The sequence below is a fragment of the Nerophis ophidion genome, linkage group LG25 (assembly GCF_033978795.1).
Source record: "Nerophis ophidion isolate RoL-2023_Sa linkage group LG25, RoL_Noph_v1.0, whole genome shotgun sequence".
Taxonomy (NCBI): Eukaryota; Metazoa; Chordata; class Actinopteri; order Syngnathiformes; family Syngnathidae; genus Nerophis; species Nerophis ophidion.
Genome location: NC_084635.1, coordinates 22651673 through 22670995, shown reverse-complemented (window position 1 = coordinate 22670995; position 19323 = coordinate 22651673). Strand labels below are relative to the sequence as shown.

At 38.3% G+C, this 19323-nt stretch overlaps 1 protein-coding gene across 1 annotated transcript in view; it reads left to right on the top strand.

The window, feature by feature from the left end:
* The window catches only part of slc22a18 (solute carrier family 22 member 18), a 40829-nt gene that overhangs the window by 2482 nt on the left and 19024 nt on the right, over positions 1–19323 (top strand). Inside the window, exons 2-5 of the mRNA XM_061887437.1 lie at positions 12522–12619; positions 12714–12859; positions 15088–15220; positions 17761–17873. Of these exons, the coding sequence (XP_061743421.1) occupies positions 12522–12619; positions 12714–12859; positions 15088–15220; positions 17761–17873 (490 nt within the window). The remainder of the gene's footprint in view (positions 1–12521; positions 12620–12713; positions 12860–15087; positions 15221–17760; positions 17874–19323) is intronic.

The window sequence follows — 19323 nt, the reverse complement described above, 5'->3', positions numbered from 1 at the left end:
AGAATATTTTTAAAACATTTCACGTACCCCTTGGCATACCTTCAAGTACCCCCAAAGGTATGCGTACCCCCATTTGAGAACCACTGCACTAGAACACCTTTGGGGTGAATTAGAACGGATCATGAGAGTCAAGGCTTCTCGACCCACATGAGTGTGTGACCTCACCAATTCCCCTTTAAATTTTCATTATAAAAACATTTTTTTAATTAAATTATTAAAATACGGGAACAGGACGGCACCTGTGGCACCCATGCCACATTTTGGACACCACCGATGAAAATGAAGCATCTGCTTTCCAAACAATTGGACACAATGTGGAATATGAATGCAATAATGTAAAAAAAAATGCTCATTCAGGAATTAAGGTCATAGTTATTTGAACTCCCTTAAATTGAAACTCAAGAAAAGCAAAGCACACCTCTCAATGTGCATGGTGTCCATATAGAGCACTGGTTCTCAACCTTTTTTCAGTGATGTACCCTCTGTGAACATTTTTTAATTCAAGTGCCCCCTAATCAGAGCAAAGCATTTTTTGTTGAAAAAAAGAGATAAAGAAGTAAAATACAACACAGTTTCTGATTTATTAAATTGTATAACACTGCAAAATATTGCTAATTTGTAGTGGTCTTTCTTGAACTCTTTGGAAGAAAACATATAAAAATAACTAAAAACTTGTTGAAAAATTAACAAGTGATTCAATTATGAATAAAGATTTCTACACATATAAGTAATCATCAACTTAAAGTGCCCTCTTTGGGGATTGTAATAGAAGTCCATCTGGATTCATCAACTTAATTCTAAACATTTCTTCACAAAGAAAGAAATCTTGAACATCAATATTTATGGAACATGTCCACAAAAAATCTAGCTGTCAACACTGAATATTGCATTGTTGCATTTCCTTTCACAGTTTATGAACTTACATTCATATTTTATCGAAGTATTATCCAATAAATATATTTATAAAGGACTTTTGAATTGTTGCTTATTTTAGAATATTTAAAAAAAAATCTCACATACCCCTTACCCTTGGCATACCTTTAAGTACCCCCAGGGGTATGCGTACCCCCATTTGAGAACCACTGGTCTAGTGCAATGAAATACATCAAATATGAAATATTCTCATTTATTTCATCATGTGAATTAATCATTTATAATGGTTATATTATATCTGTATTTATTAAATATGTTTGTGTAAAAAAAAAAATGAGCAAAGGAAGTGAACAAACAAACGTGTTATGCATTGCTATGAAATGGAAAAGGGGTGGTTGAGTTGAGTTTGACCCTGCGATGAGGTGGCAACTTGTCCAGGGTGTACCCCGCCTTCCGCCCGATTGTAGCTGAGGTAGGCACCAGCGCCCCCCGCGACCCCAAAGGGAATAAGCGGTAGAAAATGGATGAGATGGGTGGATGGAGTTGAGTTTGAATTTATTTCGAACAGCATACAACATAATACATCAGGCCTGGGCAATTATTTTGACTCAGGGGCCACATTTAGAGAAAAAAAAAAGTGTCTGGGGGCCAGTATATCTATTTTTAGGGACACTAATACAAAACTTTACAATAATGTCTGAATGCTAAAAATGTTATGACAGACCGCCTTAAAAAAACGTAACGGAATTTTACATTTGTCTATGAACGATAAAACACTGAATATTGACAACATATGACTGACACACCCCCTTTTGATCGACATATTTTACAATCAAGTGAAACGCAACAAAAATGCAACAAACAGTGAAATATGAACACAAAGGGTACAAAATAAACCCACCTACAATGTGATACATCACAAAGCTTTAGAACAGGGTTGTCCAAACTTTTTCCACTGAGGGCCGCGCACTGAAAAATCAAAGCAAGCGGGGGCCATTTTCATATTTTTTCATTTTAAAAACCAATGCAATATATAGATAAAAAATATACATTTAGGTCTCCACTCAGTTGTGATCCCGGGGACCCCGAAGGGTTTTGGTCCAAAAAAAAATATTAAAAATGTGTCATCATTCAGTATTACTATTTTATTATTATTCAAGTTTTAAATCCCTATATCAACATTAGGGAAAAAAATGGAAAAAACACAAAATATGCAATATTTTCACCCAATAACTTTTTTAGGTCGAATATTTGAGATTATATAATAATTGGAGCCTTATTTTTGGCTTTTAATTCATTATTATTTTTTGAGCAATGATACTCAAAAACAAATCACACTAAAATAACTGGTGATCCAATAGTGTCCTACTCATTAAAGTGTTCAAAAATAAATTCTACATTTTTTTTTACTGTTTATTTTTAGCGCAATAATCTCGAGATCAACTTCAAATATATCCGTCAATTTTAAGTTTTATTGTTGTTTACGTTTTTTTGTTTGTATGTTTTAGGCCCTTCTTTAAAAAAAAACAGCTCAGTTTTTTATATGGCAAACCACAAAATATGCAACATTTTCCGCAAAATATATTTCAAAGTGGAATATTTAATGTGACGTAATCGGAGCCTTGAATAGGTCAATAATTCAAAATGACATTGATTTTGATTCATTATTATTTTTTAAAGAAAGAAACAGCCTGCATGGCAGCATTGTGTTATGAGAGTATAAGCATTGCAACAATTTAATGTTACATCTCACCTGTCTGTTTCTTCATACCACTTTTTATTTTTTCAAATTGTATTCTTAAAATGTGCCATGGGGCCGTTAAAAAATAACCCGCGGGGCGCAAATGGCCCCCGCGCCGCACTTTGGACACCCCTGCTTTAGAACTTTGTTGTGAAAAGCTCCTTCCGTGTCTGTGGAAACGCTTTCCGCCCACACTGCTTGGTGCTTCCTCTGAGCTGCTGTGACGTAGATGACCATAGTAACTAATTAGATGACCATAGTAACTGGTATATCATCCATAAGCGCAGATTCCAAACATTGAAATACTTTGTATAGTTGAAGACTTACGATCATTAGAAAACATCACTGCACATCGTAATGGCAGCTACACTTTCCATCTTAAAGATCTAAAAAAAAAATTTGGGAACATCCGGCGGGCCAGATTGAAAAGCTTAACGGGCCACATGTGGCCCCCGGGCCTTAATTTGCCTAGGTCCTGTAATACATCATAGACTGACCATACGTCCTCTTTTCCCTGGACATGCCCTGTTTTGCGGGACTGTCCGGGGTGTGCGGGCGGGGTTTTCCTAAATGCCTCAAATGTCCGGCGTTTTGTGTCAACGGTTGCGTGTATTTTTAATGTAGGTACAGGGTTAAGAGGGGTTAAAATCAAAACAATTTGTTGAAGCTCTGCGCACGCAGCAGAATTTGTGTAGGAGAGGCAGTGACCGCGAGAGGGAGATAATAGCTGTCACTGAGGGTGGCCGTATAAACAACTTTAACACTGTTACAAATATGCGCCACACTGTGAACCCACACCAAACAAGAATGACAAACACATTTTGGGAGAACATCTGCACCGTAACACAACATAAACAAAACAGAACAAATACCCAGAATCCCTTGCAACACTGACTCTTCCAGGATGCTACAATATACATCCCCCCCACCTCAACCCCGATTACGTCACATCAAATATTCCACTTTGAAAAATATTTTTGGTGGAATATTTAGCATATTTTGTGTGTTTGCCATAAAAAACTTAGTTTTGTTTGACAAAAAAGGGCGTAAAACAAACAAAAAAACAACATAAAAAAAGTAAAACATTTTGAAATGAGGAATCGATGTGAAGTTGATGTAGACTCCAGAGATTTAAGCGTTAAATATAAAATGTATGTATGCCCTGGCACACCATTATAATCATTTCATGACCCAAGCAAAACACATTTTAAACACTTTTATGCTGAAATAAATACACCTACAACTTATTAAATAAAAACATAGAAAAAACTACCAGCAGCGGTAAAGTTTAGATCCATGAAGGAAATAAAAAAGTGAATGAATGTGTTATGTCTTATGGGGCGGCATGGCGTTCGTTTTCTACCTATTGACATCCCAAAAAATCGCTGCCGATGTGTCCTTGGGCAGGACACTTCACCCTTTGCCCCCGGTGCCGCTCACACTGGTGAATGAATGATGAATGAATGATAGGTGGTGGTCGGAGGGGCCGTAGGCGCAAACTGGCAGCCACGCTTCCGTCAGTCTACCCCAGGGCAGCTGTGGCTACAGATGTAGCTTACCACAACCAGGTGTGAATGAATGTTGAGTCCCACTTCTCTATGAGCGCTTTGAGTGTCTAGAAAAGTGCGATATAAATCTGAGTTATGTTTATAACTGAATACATTTACATGCATACAAATTTGTCTTCTTTTTATGTTATTTCTTTTAATGAATGAAGTAACGTTTATGACAACCTTTTTCCAAAACACAATATATAATGTGAGATATAACAGGACAATGCATACATTTATCATTTGTTTTCAAAACGCTTACAAAAAAGTGGGACCCCAAAAATTTACTGTGGGACATCATTTTTATGACTTGATGGGGTCCATTGGACCCCATTTTGAAAATTCCTAGCGCCAACACTGCTGTCAACAGAGGAGAAAAAATGCTTTATTTAAATAAATATATTATTTATAAAGCAAGTTCAAGTATCATTGGCAAATATTCACCTAGTCCCGGCCTTGGCACACATATATGTGTCCTCTTTTTGGGGGTTAACAATATGGTAAGCCTAATACATCACATTTTCCGGTTTCTCTTTTCAACATGTTTGAAAAGGAGTGGGAAGAAGAGCAGAGCAGAGCTTATTTAATCCTACCCCTTTTCTTTTACATAACAGTTGCTAAAACATTTGTTCACTTCCTGTTTTCAATTTATTCACAATATGTACCCCGCCTTCAGCCCGAATGCAGCTGAGATAGGCTCCAGCGACCCTGAACGGGACAAGCGATAGAAAATGGATGGATGGATACTCCATAAGTAATCGCAATAAAAATGAATAAATAAATAATAATTGGTAAGTAAGTTATATTTCATATGATAAAATAAGTAAGATTATTTTGAGGATGAAAGAATGGTTGAAATACATTCAGAATGGTTATCATGGTTCTTCTTCTGTGTACTTTGTAAACACTTTATGTTTGAAGAGTTTCTTGAAGTGGATCATATTAGTACATTGTTTGATTGCTTTGCTTAATCCATTTCATAATTTAATTCCACATGCAGATATACTGAAGGTCCTAAGTGGTGTACGTTCATACAAATGTTTTAAATTAACTTTTTCTCAAAAATTATATTTCTCCTCTGAGATGAAATGTTGTATATACACTCTTGGGTAGCTGGTTATAGTTTGCTCTGTGTATAATTTTAGCTGTTTGCAAATTCACTATGTCGTGGAATTTCAGTATCTTTGATTCAATATATAAAGGATTAGTATGTTCTCTCTATCCAACATTATTTATTAATCTAACTGATCTTTTTTGTAACACTGTTAATGAATGAAGTGTACTTTTGTAATTATTTCCCCATATTTCTACACAGTAACTCAGATATGGTCACACTAGTGAGCAGTAGAGAATATGAAGTGATTTTTGGTCCAGAACATGTTTTTCTTTATTCATTATTTACATGTTTCTTGCTACAGTATGTTGTATATTTTTTACATGAGATTTACATGAGGTTGGATTAAATAGGTGTGTCAAACTCAAGGCTAGGGGACCAGATCTGACCCACTACATCGTTTTATATGGCCCACAAAATCCTGGAATTAATGTGCATCAGTAAAAACACTTCACCTTCCATACTAAACATTTTTATTTCTTTTTAAACAGAAAACATGCATGTAGTGTATTGCAGACAATTATCCGACAATCCAAAACATTACATTACCACAAGGATAAACAAAGTAAGACCGGCAGCTCCAGTTTTGTTGTTATGCAGAAAATTGTTAGATAAAAACTAAAATTTAAAAATTAAAATTTAAAAAAGAGCAAATATGTGTGATGTCAGGGACGTGCTCATGATTATAGAGGGGCAGGGGCTCAAAGTCAGAAAAGGGCAGGACATTTTTTTTGGGTCCTTTACACAATATGGAAAATATTGTAAAATTAAAATTGCTAATAGGAAGCTAACTACTTAGCTGTGTGTCCTTTGTAGGTAAAAGTGATTGCCATTTCTTTTTTGTCAACAAATTATTGTCATAATGAGTTAATTCACATTCTCATAGGCTTGGAAGACATGAAAAGCAACAAAACACTGGTTTATTATTAGGCTATTTATTGTTAAAGAAAAGCAATTTAATATTGAACATTGAACAGTGCAACATGAACTTTGAAATAAAATAAATAAATAAATACCCAAATGGAAAAAACTTCAATGTGAAAATCTGTCCTTCTTCCCTTAACTTGATGAAAACACCATCAAGTTGTAACTTATGGTCTTTCTCACTTAATGCTCAGACTAAACAACTGAAACGCAATACAACTTTATATCTAAACCTCTACTGTGAGAGGAATGTGATCAGCCGTAAACAGTGCATTTTATTTTGAAAATTAACCCGGTGTTTTATTTTGTGTTTTGTACACTACTTCCTGTCCCGCATAATCCGATCTGCTCTGTGCGGAATTGATGTGCTGTGCTCAATTGATGCTCCGTGCTCCGACGTCCAGCAAAAACAGAAGCTGACACATTGAATAATAGAATAATACAGCGTTTTTCTGAAATATTACCCATATTAGATGCTGAATAAGTGGACGGCGACTAGACCATAACTCACAGGTTCAAGTTTTTCCACTGTCACGTGTCCTCAGGCTGCAGTTGGCTCTCTCTCCTCTCTCTCTCTCTCTCTCTCTGGCGGAAGCAGGCTCAAACAACCTGGTATTACAAGAAAACGTGGAGTTTTTGTACCGCTGTTTTTTTGTTTTGTTTTGTTTTTTTACATTCCTAACAGGAGTTTATTAATGTTGTTTAAAGAAAAAAATCACACACAGGCAGAGGGCACTTTTTAAGATGAGGCAAAAAAGGGCAGGGGCTCAATCACCCATAGGGCCCTATGTGTGCACGTGCCAGTGTGATGTAATGCAAAAAGCGAAATATTTTATTCTAATAACTCAGCGGTGTCCAAACTTCCTACACCAAGGGTCGCATAGTGAAAAGTCAAAGCATGTGGGTGCCATTTAAATGTAGTTTATATCGTGAAAAAAAAATAATATGTAAAAACAGACATTTTTTATACAGTATTTAAAGCAAGGGTGTCAAACTCATTTTAGATCGGGGGCGACATGAAGAAAAATTTACTCCGAAGTAGGCCGGACTGGTAAACACGGCACGATAACTTAAAAATGAAGACAACTTTAGATTGTTTTCCTTGTTTAAAAACTATTTTAAAACAAGGAAAACAATCCAAAGTAGTTTTTGTAAGGTTTTTTTTTTTACACTTACATCTTGCGGTTAATAGTATTCTGTTTTTATTTGTTGTTATTTATACTTTGTGAATGAATTATGTGATAATATTCATCAGTCAACTCATTGGTGTTAATTTTCAATCTACCAAGATAAAAAAATATCAAAATCTAATTACAGGATGTTATTAATGTAGTTTGATCATTTTCCTCGACTGGTGCACTAACATCATGTGTTTTTTTTTTTTTCCATCTGTAGCATCATCTGCAAAGATACAAAGAATTGCTATTGCGACATCTAGCGGAAACATTTAAAACAGCAGTTTCTTTCATTCAAAAATTTTGGCTCATTTTTATACTTAGCAAACTCATCCCGCCGGCCGAATTAAATCTGTTCGGGGCCGGCCGTACGTTTGACACCCCTGATTTCAAGACTAGCGTATCTATAAACTTACCTTTAACAAAAAGTTTTGTCTTTAATTATATAATTTTTTTAATTATAGCAAATTTTCATTAGAATATATCAAAATGGCCTCTGCATACTTTTGTCTTTTTAGTATGCGGTCCTCGTTGAAAAAAGTTGAAACACCACTGTATTATTAAAATACATTCAAAATATTTTTGGGGGGAATAAAATGCTTGTAACAAGCGGCCCTCTGAGAGCAGCCATAACTGCAATATGGCCATCAATGAAAACGAGTTTAACACCCCTGTCCTTCTCTGATGTGTTGATAAATTGGAAATATGTTTGTGATGTACCATATTGTAACTTAATGCATCCATCCATCCATCCATCCATTTTCTACCGCTTATTCCCTTTTGGGGTTGCGGGGGGCGCTGGCGCCTATCTCAGCTACAATCGGGCGGAAGGCAGGGTACACCCTGGACAAGTCGCCACCTCATCGCAGGGCCAACACAGATAGACAGACAACATTCACACTCACATTCACACACTAGGGCCAATTTAGTGTTGCCAATCAACCTATCCCCAGGTGCATGTCTTTGGAAGTGGGAGGAAGCCGGAGTACCCGGAGGGAACCCACGCATTCACGGGGAGAACATGCAAACTCCACACAGAAAGATCCCGAGCCTGGATTTGAACCCAGGACTGCAGGAACTTCGAATTGTGAGGCAGACGCACTAACCCCTCTGCCACCGTGAACCCCAACTTAATGCATGTCCATAAAAAAAAAAAAAACATAACCACAAGTGGTCATTAACTACATTTGCCAGAACAATTTATATAAATATCAATACCGTTGATACCAGATTTTTGTGCTGTAATATCGATTTTCAAATCAAAATATCAATACTAACCATACCTTAGTTTTTTTGGATAAAGTATATCAATACCAGGAACTCAGTGTAAAGTAACTAAATCATCGAGATCTTGATTAAATAAAACGTGATAGGTGGAAACTACTTTTTCTTCCACCCAGGTAAGTTATTAATGCCCAAGCAAGAAAATGATATACAATTAAAGGCCTACTGAAATCAATCAATCAATCAGAGATTTTCTTATTTAACCGGGGATAGCAGGTCCATTCTATGTGTCATACTTGATCATTTCGCGATATTGCTTTATTTTTGCTGAAAGGATTTAGTAGAGAACATTGACAATAAAGTTTGCAACTTTTGGTCGCTGATAAAAAAGCCTTGCCTGTGCCGGAAGTAGCAGACGATGTGCGCGTGACGTCACTGGTTGTGGAGCTCCTCACATCCTCACATTGTTTACAATCATGGCCACCAGCAGCGAGAGTGATTTGGACCGAGAAAGCGACAATTTCCCCATTAATTTGAGCGAGGATGAAAGATTCGTGGATGAGAATAGTGAGAGTGAAGGACTAGGAAAAAAAAAGACAGGGCAGGGGGAGCGATTCAGATGTTATTAGAAACATTTACTAGGATAATTCTGGAAAATCCCTTATCTGCTTATTGTGTTACTACTGGGGCAGTATGGGGCGGCATGGCGTAGTGGATAGAGCGGCCGTGCCAGAAACCTGAGGGTTGCAGGTTCGCTTCCCACCTATTGACATCCAAATCGCCGCCGTTGTGTCCTTGGGCAGGACACTTCACCCTTGCCCCCAGTGCTGCTCACACTGGTGAATTAATGATGAATGAATGATTGGTGGTGGTCGGAGGGGCCGTAGGCGCAAACTGGCAGCCACGCTTCCGTCAGTCTACTCCAGGGCAGCTGTGGCTACAAATGTAGCTTACCACTGGGTTCCCACTTCTCTGTGAGCGCTTTGTGTATCTAACAATAGAAAAGCACGATATAAATCAAATCCATTATTATTATTATTAGTGTTTTAGTGTTTTATAGTCGTACCTGAACGTCGGAGGGGTGTGGCCACGGGCGTCGTGACCGCCAGTGTCTCTGAGGGAAGCCACGTTTGTCGACGAGGCGAAGCGAAGGCAGCCAGTCGGGCCGGGCTGAGCTTTTTTTCCCCCTCCTTCATGGTGGAAGCATACCACGTTCGGGGGCTGCCAATCGGAGGAGGCAAGAGAGTCTGCAGCTGCCTCTTTGACAGGTGCACGAGGAATGGCGCAAGCTCCGCTCATGTCTACAGTAAGAGCCGGCTTATTACCACAATTTTCTCACCGAAACCTGCCGGTTGACATGTGGTAGAGAACCATGTTCGCTTGACCGCTTTGTTCCATAGTAAAGCTTCTCCTTTGGGAATGTAAACAAGAAAACACCGGCTGTGTTTGTGTTGCTAAAGGCAGGCGCAATACACCGCTTCCCCCCTCCATCTTTCTTCTTTGAGATCTCCATTATCAATTGAACAAATTGCAAAAGATTCAGCAACACAGATGTCCAAAATACTGTGTAATTATGCAGACACCCCTTCTTAACTGTCTATGTGACGTCAAGGCTTGGTTAGCCCAGAATTTTTTAATAATGAATGAGGGAAAAACGGAAATTTTTGTTTTTGGTCCGGCCCTCACTGACTTGGGACCATTGCAAAATTATGTGCGTCCCAAAGTCACCAGCCTTGGCGTCACTATAGACAGCGATTTTAAACTAGACAAGTCAATGGCCTTTTAAAATCGTGTTTTTATCACCTTCGTCTTTTAGTAAAGGTTAAACCGTTTTTATCTTTTAACCTTTTTGAACAAGTCGTGCATGCTTTTATTTCAAGTCGCCTGGACTACTGCAATGCACTTTATGCTGGCATTAGCCAAAAAGCTCTCTCCCGGTTGCAGTTAGTCCAGAACGCGGCAGCACGACTTTTAACAGGGGCCAGGAAAAGCCAGCATATAACCCCAATTCTTGAGAGTTTGCACTGGGTCCCTGTTCATTTTAGAATTGATTTTAAAACATTGCTGTTTGTTTTTAAATTTTTACATGGACTGGCACCTCAATATATCTCAGACCTTATCCAAATTTACATTCCTGCGCGTGCTCTGAGGTCCGAGAGCCAGTTCAAGCTCGTGGTGCCCAAGACCAGATTTAAGACCAGGGGAGACAGGGCCTTCTCTGTGGTCGGCCCTAAGCTCTGGAACACTCTGCCGCTCCATGTTCAAACTGCTTCCACAGTGGAGTGTTTTAAGTCTCTTCTTAAGACCCACTTTTATTCTTTGGCTTTTAACACTACGTGAGTTGTGTGGTTCTCTGTTGTCCTCTGTGTTTTTTATACACTTTGATTTCTATTTTACTGTTTTAATTGATTTTACCCTTTAAAATAGTTTTTAATCATATTTGTTTTTATATTGTTTTTATTGGTTTTATATATATATTTTTTTACAATTGTTTTTAACACGGCTGTGCAGCACTTTGGAAACGTTATTGTTGTTTAAATGTGCTATATAAATAAAGTGGATTGGATTGGATTGGATTATAGCTGACGATTTATAGCTGGGATCGGGCTGGAACAAAATGTCCGCTACAATCCGTGACGTCACGCGCACGCGTCATCATACCGCAACGTTTTCAACAGGATACTTTGCGCGAAATTTTAAATTGCAATTTAGCAAACTAAAAAGCATTGGCATGTGTTGCAATGTTAATATTTCATTGATATATAAACTATCAGACTGCGTGGTCGCTAGTAGTGGGTTTCAGTAGGCCTTTAAAATGAGTCACTCAGTATTATAACACAGCAAGTGTATGTAGGGTTTTATTGTGGGCTATTTGAACACACCAAATACAGAGTTAAATACAAATAAAATTACAGATTTAGTGCAGCATAATGCCATAATTAGTTTTGCCCTGTGATTTTATATTGTTTGAAGATGATTCCCTATGAGCATAAACAGTTGAAATACACTACTTTTTAAATTTTACCAGACACATTAGGTATTTTTGCACAACGTATGAAATCAGTATTGCGGTATCGGATCAAAAAACAAATCAGTAGTATTTTACATCATTGCTGTTAATGGGAGCCAAATGCCGGATATTGTATTCAAAGTAATGTATTATCATGTATATAATTTTTGTAATACTTAGCTTTTATCAGTGTAAACAGCCTTATAATACCTGTATTAGAGCAAGCAGCAAGACTCATAATGCACCAAAAGTAATATTAAAGAAGTACAGTGGTACATCGGTTTCCGATGGTAATCAAAAAGTCTGACAAAAATCAAAGCAACTTTTCTATTAAAAAAATATGTAAATACAATTTATCTGTTCCAGAAAATCAAACACAAAATAAATAATTATATTTTTACATAAACACTATGTAAAATACGTAAATGGATAAATGAGCATTTCCATATTACTTTTACCTTTTATTAAAGACTCTTGTTGGCGAAGACGGTAATGAGTAGAGATGGAGGAGAGGTAGTGGAAGCCACGCTGTTGTATTTTTTTCTCATTTTCTTTATCGAAGTGATAGTACTCACAACTTTCTTTGGCCCCATGGTGGCTTAATATTCATATATTGCATTCAGACTCAATAAAAAGTACAGAGACTGCGTCAATATTTAGTCAGATTCCTTGTTCAGGTTCTTGATTCCGCAGAATGTTTTGTGGCAACGAGCACAAAGAAATGTTTGTTTGGCTGTACGATAACTAAGACGATAAAAAAAAGCTGGGCAAAGTTTTGCCGGTAATGTCAAAAACTGAATGTGCTCGTGGAAAACGAAGGTACAAATGTACCTAAATTAGGCCTGACTACTGCATCTTTATTGTTTATATTTAAGTCATGTAACATGTGTTTTTGTTATTTCTCATACAGTATCTGGCAAGAAACCTGGGTTTTGACACCTTGTGGTTTGGTTATTTGCAAACTATGGTCGGTGTACTCCAGCTTTTTGGGGGTCCTTTGTTTGGAAGGCAAGTAAGGGCAAGCGTACTTAAGATGTTTTATGACTCATTTGTTCACTGCACAAGATAAGTTTACTCTTTTTCTTCCTCTGTGATGTGGCAGGTTTGCAGATATTTTTGGGGCCCGAGCAGCGTTGTCATTGTCCTGCGCCGCAACAATTGTTTTCTTCATTCTGTTGGCGGTAGCAGACTCTCCTGCCATGCTTTTTATCCATAAGATCCCCACAGTCATCATGCATGTCCTACCAGGTCAATATCTTCTATTACAGATGTTTCATTATAATACAGTGGTACCTGCTTATGTTGACAGCCCTACAACTAGCTGACTGAAACCATAATAATTGGTTGACAACATAACCAAAACTGAAACTAGCCATTTGTTATGTTCTGTGGTCACGTCTTGTTTAGTTATGTTCTGTTGGTTTAAGACTCTTTTTAGTTCCTATTAACGCTCCATTGTTTTGTCACCATGACGACCAATTAGTTCACCTGTGCTTGTCAGAACTCACGCACCTGTGTTAATCATGTCGCCATTATTTAAGCCTGTAGTTGCCAGGTAGTCGGCCTGGCGACATCACTCCTTATACCCCTGAAATATTCGTGCTCTTCTCTTTATGACACTCTTTTTATGCTCATTCCATGCCATTGTTCCATGGTGTTTTTTTCACGTCACAGTAAGTGTTTTCATTTTTATGTCCATAGTTCTGCCTTTGTGCTAGTTTTTGTTTTCTTAGCTAAGTTTGTTCTGCGCCTTGTGCGCGCCTTTTGTTTGTTTCTTTTTGAGTAAAATTAAATCATGCCTTTACCTTCACGCCTTGTCCAGTCCAGTCGCTTTGCACCATGGGAAAACAAACCGCACCAAAGTCCAAGTCATGACAGATGTCGTCAGGCCGACTACCTGGCAACTACTGGCTTAAATAATGGTGACATGATTAACACAGGTGCGTGAGTCCTAACGAGTACAGTTGATCTAATCGGTCGTCATGGTGACAAAACAATGGGGCGGAAACAGGCACTAAAAAGAGTCTTAAACCAACAGAACATAACTAAACAGAACGTGACCACAGAACATGACACCATTGTTTGCAAATTTATAGTGCCTCAGGAAAGTATTCACAGCGTTTCACTTTTTCCTCAATTTGTTATGTTATAGCCTTATTCCACAATGGAATAAATTATTTTTTGTCCTCAAAAACCCCATAATGACAATGTAGTTTATTTTTCATTGTTTGCAAATTAATTAAAACAAAAAAAATCACATGTACATAAGTATTCACAGCCTTTGCTCAATACTTTGTTGATGCATTTAGCAGAAATTACAGTGGGGCAAAAAAGTATTTAGTCAGCCACCGATTGTGCAAGTTCTACCACTTAAAATGATGACAGAGGTCTGTATGGTGGAAAATAAGTATTTGGTCAACCATTCAAAGCTCTCACTGATGGAAGGAGGTTTTGGCTGAAAATCTCACGATACATGGCCTCATTCATTCTTTCCTTAACACAGATCAATCGTCCCGTCCCCTTAGCAGAAAAACAGTCCCAAAGCATGATGTTTCCACCCTTATGCGTCACAGTAGGTGTGGTGTTCTTGGGATGCAACTCAGTATTCTTCTTCCTCCAAACATGACGAGTTGAGTTTATACCAAAAAGTTCAATTTTGGTTTCATCTGACCACATGACATTCTCCCAATCCTCTGCTGTATCATCCATGTATACATTTTGGTATAAACTCAACTCGTCGTGTTTGGAAGAAGAAGAATACTGAGTTGCATCCCAAGAACACCATACCTACTGTGAAGAATGGGGGTGGAAACATCATGCTTTGGGACTGTTTTTCTGCTAAGGGGACAGGACGATTGATCTGTGTTAAGGAAAGAATGAGATTGTGATCGTGAGATTTTCAGCCAAGACCAAATACTTATTTTCCACCATAATTTACAAATAAATTCTTTAAAATTCCTACAATGTGAATTCCTGGATTTTTTTTTCACATTCTGTCTCTCACAGTTGAAGTGTACCTATGCTGAAAATTACAGACCTCTGTCATCATTTTAAGTGGGAGAACTTGCACAATTGGTGGCTGACTAAATACTTTTTTGCCCCACTGTAAGTATTCACAGCTTTTGCTCAATACTTTGTTGATGCACCTTTGGCAGAAATTACATAACCTCAAGTCTTTTTGAATAAGATGCCACAAACTTGGCACATCTATCTTTGGGCAGTTTCGACCATTCCTCTTTGCCCATTTCTTTTAGCAGCACCTCTCAAACTCCAGTGAAGCATTGGTTTTCATTCAGAATTTATCTGTACATTCATCTTCACTTCTATCCTGATTCGTCTTTCAATTCCTGCCACTGAAAGACATCCCCACAGCATGATGATGCCACCACCATGCTTCACTGTCGGGATGGTGTTGGCCTGGTATTGAGTGGTGTCTGGTTTTTATATTTTTCTTATTCTGCCAATCCTATCTGCAGCTTCTCAGATGGTTGTGGCAGACCTATCAGAACCAGACAAACGGGCCGCTGCGCTTTCCAAACTTGGTCTGTGTTTTGGCATTGGGATGATAGCCGGCTCCACTTTAGGCGGCCATCTTGTCACACACTATGGGTAAGTGTCAAAAATACTTATTTTCTTTCCATGCTTTCCATGTTTACTTTAAGCCTTGGAGAACAGCTACCAAATTGAGTGATATTGCTTTTTTTATGTTTTTCTTAGCAAACATTCTATGTATTTATTCTTTTTGATCTATCTATATCATGGGTTCTCAAACGTTATTCACCAAGTACCACTTCAGAAAAAACCTGGTTCTCCAAGTACTCCCCCCCCCCCCCCCCGCCCCCCACCCCCGTAATGACCGACACCAAAATACTGTAGCAGAGTATCATCGTCAATCAATCAATGTTTATTTATATGGCCCTAAATCACAAGTGTCTCAAAGGGCTGCACAAGCCACAACGACGTCCTCGGTTCAGATCCCACACATCAGAGCAAGGAAAAACTCAAACCAGTGGGATTACAATGCGAAACCTTGGAGAGGAACGCAGATGTGGTTGACCCCCCCCCAAACCCAGGGCGACCGGTGCAATGGACGTCAAGTGGATCTAGCGTAATATTGTGAAAGTCCAGACAAAAGTGGATATAACATAATAGTGAGAGTCCAGTCCATAATGGAGCCAGCAGGAGACCATCGCGAGCAAGGGAGAGGGGGGCAGATCAGAAAAAGAAACGTTGGATCAACTGGTCTTAAAGGGGGGACTATTTAAAGGCTAGAGTATACAAATGAGTTTTAAGATGGGACTTAAATGCTTCTACTGAGGTAGCATCTCTAACTGTTACCAGGAGGGCATTCCAGAGTACTGGAGCCCGAATAGAAAATGCTCTATAGCCCGCAGAGTTTATTTGCCTTCTGGGAATTACCAATAAGCCGGAGTTCTTTGAACACAGATTTCTCACCGGGACATATGGTACAATACAATCAGAAAGACTGGATGGAGCCAGACCGTGTAGTATTTTATACGTAAGTAGTAAAACCTTAAAGTCACATCTTAAGTGCACATAAGCCAGAGCAGGTGAGCCAGTATGGGCGTAATGTGATCAAACTTTCTTCTTCTTTTCAGAAGTCTAGCAGCCGCATTTTGTACCAACTGTAATCTTATAATAAAGACATAGGGAGACCCGAAAATAATACGTTGCAGTAATCAAGACGAGACGTAACAAACGCACGAATAATGATCTTAGCGTCGTTAGTGGACAAATTTATTTTTATTATTTTTGTTTTGTGATGTGCAATGTCTATATGTTTAAATGTACGGCAGTGAAAATGAATTTCCCCACGGGGACCAATAAATCTAAATCTAAAATGGAACGAATTTTTGTGATATTACGGAGATGAAAGAAGGCCATTTTAGTAACACTCTTAATGTGGGACTCAAACGAGAGAGTTGGGTCGAAGATAATACCCAATTCTTTACCGAGTCGCCTTGTGTAATTGTCTGGTTGTGAAATGTTAAGGTGGTATTAATAAATAGGTGTCGGTGTCTAGCAGGATCGATAATCAGCATTTCCGTTTTCTTAGCGTTCAGTTGCTAAAAGTTAGTGGACATCCATTGTTTAATTTCATTAAGACAGAACTCTAGCTGACTAGCTGAGTAGGCATAGGTACTCATTAAAAACAAGGCAGGGGTTTTGTTTAACAATTATTTATACTATTTTGGTCACTTTGACATTACACACACTGCACAAACATCATCAACAATAATACTCCATATACAGTACATATTTACAGATGTATTTAGTGTACTACTACAATTTGAGAATCACCGAACTATATTATATCTTCTTATATCCATCATATCTTCAGGATGTGTCGTTTTTGTGGTCTTGTTTTGGTGTTATTTTACGTGCCTATTTACGTCGGACTACAAAGCAAAGCATTTTGGGTAAATATATACCATATATCAGGGTAGGGAACCTATGGCTCTAGAGCCAGATGTGGCTCTTTTGATGACTGCATCTGGCTCTCAGATAAATCTTAGAAGACTTTGCTTAACACGAGAAGTAATTAATAATTTCACTGGCAATCTGTGTAAAATAACGTTCAAAATATAAAACATTCTCATGCATTTTTATCCAACCATCCGTTTTCTACCGCACCTGTTCAAGAAGTCAAGAATGGTAAGAAATATGTTTTTCATTATTAGTTAGCTTCAGAATAAAAATGTTATTAAAAAGAATAACAGACGCGTTATATCCTGATGTTGGTTTTACATAAAAATGCACACATTTAGTTGTATTCAGTGTTAAAAAAATATTGTATGGTTCTCACAGAAATACATTTTAAAATATTTGGCTTCCATGGCTCTCAGCCAAAAAGGTTCCCGACCTCTGCCATATATGGATAATCCGCAGGTTAGAAAATGTCACAAATGGAGACTAAATGATGTACACAAAAGAGTTGTTGGTTAAAATATTTTTATTATTATGCTTTTTCTTGATGTCTCCGCGTATGTTGACTACAGTGAGTCAGTCAGAGGGTTGTCGACATAAACGGGTTTCACTCTATTGCTCGATGAGCGCAACACCGAGAGTAACTTCAACACTTTTTAGTGTTGTCCAGTTAACGCTTTTTTTCGTCTTTGTTTCTACAGCGAGAGATTTGCTGCATATTCTGGTGCAGCAGGGAGCGCATTAAGTCTCGTGTTGGTGTTAATCTTTATCCCTGAAACCACGAAAGTTCAAGCTCCGGGAACCGACACAAAGTGTAAGGACACTTGAGTTTTTACACACATCATGTTATGCTTTGGGAAGACAATTCTTACTTTGTGCTGCAAGAGTACTAAATATATATTTTTAAAGTACAGTAGTACCTCAATTTATGAGTTTATTTCGTTCTGTGACAAAGCTCTTAACTCAAAGGCTCAAAAGACTTGTACAAACCCCGTTTCCATATGATTTGGGAAATTGTGTTGGATGTAAATATAAACTGAATACAATTATTTGCAAATCCTTTTCAACCCATTTTCAATTGAATGCACTACGAAGACAAGATATTTGATGTTCAAACTCATAAACTATATATTTTTTTGCAAATAATAATTAACTTTGAATTTCATGGCTGTAACACGTGCATAAGTAGTTGGGAAAGGGCATGTTCACCACTGTTACATCACCTTTTCTTTTAACAACAATCAATAAACTTTTGGAAACCGAGGAAACTAATTGTTTAAGCTTTGAAAGTGGAATTATTTCCCATTCTTGTTTTATGTAGCGCTTCAGTCGTTCAACAGTCCGGGGTCTCCGCTGTCGTATTTTACGCTTCATAATGCACCACACATTTTCGATGGGAGACAGGTCTGGACTGCAGGCGGGCCAGAAAAGTACCCGCACTCTTTTTTTACGAAGCCACGCTGTTGAAACACGTGCTGAATGTGGCTTGGCATTGTCTTACTGAAATAAGCAGGGGCGTTCATGAAAAAGACAGCGCTTGGATGGCATATGTTTTTCCAAAACCTGTATGTACCTTTCAGCATTAATGGTGCCTTCACAGATGTGTAAGTTACCCATGCCTTGGGCACTAATGCACCCCCATACCATCACAGATGCTGGCTTTTGAACTTTGCGTCGATAACAGTCTGGATGGTTCGCTTCCCCTTTGGTCCGGATGACACGATGCCGAATATTTCCCAAAACAATTTGAAATGTGGACTCGTCAGACCACAGAACACTTTTCCACTTTGCATCAGTCCATCTTAGATGATCTCGGGCCCAGAAAAGCCGGCGGCGTTTCTGGATGTCGCTTTGCATAGTAGAGCTTTAACTTGCACTTACAGATGTAGCGACAAACTGTATTTAGTGACAGTGGTTTTCTGAAGTTTTCCTGAGCCCATGTGGTGATATCCTTTAGAGATTGATGTCGGTTTTTGATACAGTGCCGTCTGAGGGATCGAAGGTCACGGTCATTCAATGTTGGTTTCCGGCCATGCCGCTTACGTGGAGTGATTTTTTCAGATTCTCTGAACCTTTTGATGATATTATGGACCGTAGATGTTGAAATCCCTAAATTTCTTGCAATTGCACTTTGAGAAACGTTGTTCTTAAACTGTTTGACTATTTGCTCACGCAGTTGTGGACAAAGGGGTGTACCTCGCCCCATCCTTTCTTGTGAAAGACTGAGCATTTTTTGGGAAGCTGTTTTTATACCCAATCATGGC